The 4,384-nt window shown below is 38.2% G+C and overlaps 1 protein-coding gene across 1 annotated transcript in view; it reads right to left on the reverse strand.

The window, feature by feature from the left end:
• Positions 1 to 4,384, reverse strand: part of LOC109526180 (ATP-binding cassette sub-family A member 1-like) — a 147,281-nt gene that overhangs the window by 3,416 nt on the left and 139,481 nt on the right. The window contains exons 28-30 of the mRNA XM_019887291.1: positions 2,597 to 2,700; positions 2,363 to 2,455; positions 382 to 628 (exon numbers count right to left, since the gene is read on the reverse strand). Coding sequence (XP_019742850.1) covers positions 382 to 628; positions 2,363 to 2,455; positions 2,597 to 2,700 — 444 coding nt within the window. The remainder of the gene's footprint in view (positions 1 to 381; positions 629 to 2,362; positions 2,456 to 2,596; positions 2,701 to 4,384) is intronic.

A 4,384-nucleotide genomic window follows, 5' to 3' on the forward strand; every position in this document is an offset into this window, starting at 1 on the left:
GGTGTTTTTATACAAAGGAAATTTTTTTTGTGCCTGTTGAAAATTAAAGTTTACTGACATAGCCATACAAAAATGTTGCTTTATTTATCTGACCATATTGGAATGCATTTGTTAGGTTTTCAGTCAATTAATTTTGGTTCAATAAACAATATGTGGTCATTTTTAAAATTTTCAATGAACATTCGATCAGTCCGGCCCTCGGCTTGCAGCAAAATTTTTTATCTGGCCCTCCATCCATTTGACTTTGACACCCCTGCTCTTGACGATAAGTAGATCAGATAATGGGTGGATTGATGGTTTACTGTTCTCAACTTGTAACACATTCATACACATATGTTGTCTTAACACCAAATTCTCAGTTTGCTTCAGTCTTGTTCTCACCTGGTCCATGTTGGTCTGTGAAATAGAGAATGCGCTGATGCCTAGTGCCTCATGATTGGCAAGCACCTTAAAAATTTTAGCCAGGCTGCAGGCGTGCTCTGGCAGTTGGTACGTGAGCACGGTTTGGTGACATTCCTTCAGATCGATCATTGGAAAGCAGTTCTTCATATAGCTGTTGACAGGGCACATGTCTGGAGTGGATTCACTCTCTGCCAGACGAAGGGCAATGGTGTAGCCCTCACCAAATCTGTTTCATTTGCAAAATAAGGTGACTTGTAGCTTTTTTTTTTTGCAGAAAGATGACATGAATTCACATTAAAAAGCCCAAAAATTGTACCAGATTTAAAGTAATTCAAAATTGCGGCCCTCATGTTAGCTTCAGCAAGAGACTTTTTTGTAGGGATTGGACTGTTTTATATATATATATATATATATATATATATATATATATATATATATACCACCAAATTTCCGAAACACACAACTGGGACTGGGTCGTTAAAATGTTGTCGTGGGTGCCATTGAGATTTTTATTTTTTTTTAATCGCACAATATACATCGCAAATATTGAGAATTTTGACAGGCGTGGTGTCAGTCAATGTTGTTTAACTGACAAACTGTGTATTGCCAAGGCAATGGCATTTCAGGAAATGTCACAAATATGTGTTTTATCATCATGAAGGTATAACCACTCATCAAAGCAAATATGAGATACACTTATTAAACTCGCAAGGAGTAGAACATTAACAAAGAAAATATCTATTTCCTCAAGGAGGCGCTACCACCTTGATGAGGACTAACTTCGTAGATGTCATCAGGTCTGGACTATCATCAAATCTCAGAATCTTTGAGAAGATATGATCACCTGAGTCTAGTTACAGAAACTTCACGGTGACTATTCAATTTAAGCAAGACCATAATGGCTACACACACTGTCAAAAAAATCACAATATTTGGACGAGAGTATGATCAAAGTATTGAGGCTTTTGTGAGAAATTTTCATTTAGATTCGTTCCATAGGCTTGGTGTAGTACATTAATTAAAATGTAAAATAAGAAATTTCTTCTTGCCACTATGTAGACCACTAAACAGAACAAAATACTGCCGTTTGGAGATCTTAAGGTATCTTCCTGTAATCACCAACCAAGTACAGTGGTACCTCTACTTACAACATTAATTGGTTCTGGAAGAAATTTCACTACAGACGCGCTTTCCATGTAAATACCCTAATCAGTTCTAAGCCCCCCCAAAATTCAAACATAAATGTTTTCTAAAGCATAAAAATGCATCAAAATATGTAACAAATGCATCTTACAAATAGATTAATGCACAATAAATGAGAGTTGTGCATAAATTAAGAACTGATCCACGGATGTTTGCTTTTGTTGGCTTTTAACAATCCTTCAAAGCAAAGTGAGCTATCGCCCGACTGGTTAAGACTTTTTCTGGGTGAGTCGCATGTACGTAGAATTATCGGAACGCCTCATGGCCTGAGGAGCGAAATGACGAGGACGCTGCCTCGACACATATGGTCGAAGTCCCTCTTAGCCAATGGGATCCCAGGATGATGCTTGGTAATGGCCAAAGGCAGAGCATCTATAATTATGTTGCGTTCCAGAAACTGAGCTGAGAGCAGCAGCCCATCCTGTATTTTTACCTTTCGTATCTTGAAATTTCTTTTGGACCAAGAGCCAATATTTTCCTCTTGAGGCATTTCGTAAATTGAAAATTTCATATGAAGAGACGTTCGTAAGTAGAGGTACCACTGAACCACAATGAATCTCCTCATATCAGGAGAATTTTTGTTGATGGTGTGTGCGTGTGTGGGGGCGGGGGTAGGCCAGAGGGTAAAATGAGATGACCTAATTAGGAACCGGGTTGGGGGGTCAGGCCATGTGGGCATTTTTGTGTGTGTGTGTGTGGGGGGGGGGGGGTTGAGACATATTAGCTGTATTTTATTCACACAGGTGATTGTAGTTACCTGTTCTTCAAGTGCTGCACAGAGCCAAGACATCTAAACGTACCATTGACCATGATGGCCATTCTGGAGCAGAGAGCCTCACATTCCTCCATACTGATCACACATTGAAACATAAAAACAATCACATTTTTATTATACATCCACTGAACATGTCACATGAAATGACTGCTTGATCATAGTGGTGGTCTCATGACGTTTGATGATGTTGATGGATATGCCCATGTCCCTCTTTACCTGTGGGAGGTCAGAACGACAGCTCTTCCCTTTTTGGTGAAGTTGCGGAAACAGTCCCACATGAACCTTTTTGCCTTTGCGTCCATGCCACTGGTGGGTTCATCCTGAGAGCAAAGATGAAAAAAAGAAAGCGATGTTTTTGGAATGCAAGATGATATCATGTTTGCTAATCTACTTCTGAAAAAAAAAATTATCGCTTGTGAAAGGTACACATTTCTGAAGATAAAATGTAAATGTTACTGTGTGGACAGGAAGATCAAAGGATATTCAGCTTCCTCAAAAAGGGCTGCTTCCGTAGCAGCTGCAGCAATGACCTTTTGCCTTTTTAAGAATGGAATTTGAAATCAGAACCAGTTTTTATTCGCTAGCTTCCAGTTTTGTCTTTTGTCTGCCTCGCTTTCAGCGTATGCTGAAGCTGCTTTGGCTGCCTTAGCTTGGGTGTATGATATTGAGGTAGAAGAGGCTATCGATATATCGTTGAGAAGGCCGAGTGGATGCTCAATGGGTGTCAAAACATTTTGCAAAGACGACCAGATTTGCTGAAGTGAAATCGTCTCAATCAACCACTCAGCTTCCAGTTGTTTTCTTTTCCCATGGCATTCTTTCCCAGGCACCTTGTGGTCATTTGCATGTTTCCGAATGTACATTAGAGCGTGGCCATGGGTTTGCTGCAATCTTCTGGTGAAATATCTAATCAATTTTTTTGTACATGTGAGATTTTCTACTGTGGTTAACAGCACTGACGGGCCACATATTAGGATTTCATGCCAGAGGCTGCGAGCATGTGGCAATGTAAACAAGGGCCACAAATGGTTTTATTTTCCTCCAGTAGCAGTTTATCTTCAAAAGCTTTGTTCGGCACGTTAACCATCTGATACATTTTTCCTGAATGCAGACTCGATATTAGAATGTGTGCTGGTGTTCCAGCCAGATGTTGGTTTTAGACAACACAGCCATTTGGCTGTCCTCTGGGTATTCGGGAGGGGTACGACAATCCTCGGACTTTGTCTTTTTACTGTGCTGAAGCACATTAAATTGTGTGTAGCTTGCCAGCCAATTAACAGTTAATTGTCTTCCAAAAAACAGCCAAGGTGTTTCAGTGAGGTCATTTGAAATTTATTGGAAAGCTGGAACACAGGAATAAGTATAATTTAACATACATAAATCTCTCTCTCTCTCTCGCTCTCTCTAGAATTAACACAATTATATATATATATTAGAACTGTCAAACGATTAAAATATTTAATCTAATTAAAAACGCAACTGTCATCATTAACTCAAATTAACTAAAATTTATCGTGATTAGTCACGCATTTTTTATAGTTTCTGAATTTTCATTGATTTTTTTGTCCTATTTTTCCCCATTTTAATGCTCTCATCAACATGGAATCATGAATCAGTTTTCTCTGTGCAAAATGCAAATATTTACTGAAATAATTTCAATTTTCAATTTTACATGAACATTTTTCACTTGGAGCAGTTATTCACACATAATCTCTCACACATTATTACTGTCCATCAACAACAGTGAAAAAAATATTTTGTCACACAACTGCTGCTTTAATCCCTTGTGCTGCAGTCGATGAAAATAAGTTTATAAATGCAATGTACAATTTTACAAAAATTGTAAAAGTATTATTCCTGAATATTTATTTTACTTTCAACCACTCGAGATGTTCAGTGGCATCAGCGCTATACACATATAGTTCTTATTTTTTTTCTTTGTATTTTTGCCCTTTATGGACAATAAAAGTGGGACTGTACGATGACCAAAACATATATATATAT

This window comes from Hippocampus comes, unplaced genomic scaffold, assembly GCF_001891065.2.
Source record: "Hippocampus comes isolate QL1 unplaced genomic scaffold, H_comes_QL1_v1.1 scaffold160, whole genome shotgun sequence".
NCBI lineage: Eukaryota > Metazoa > Chordata > Actinopteri > Syngnathiformes > Syngnathidae > Hippocampus > Hippocampus comes.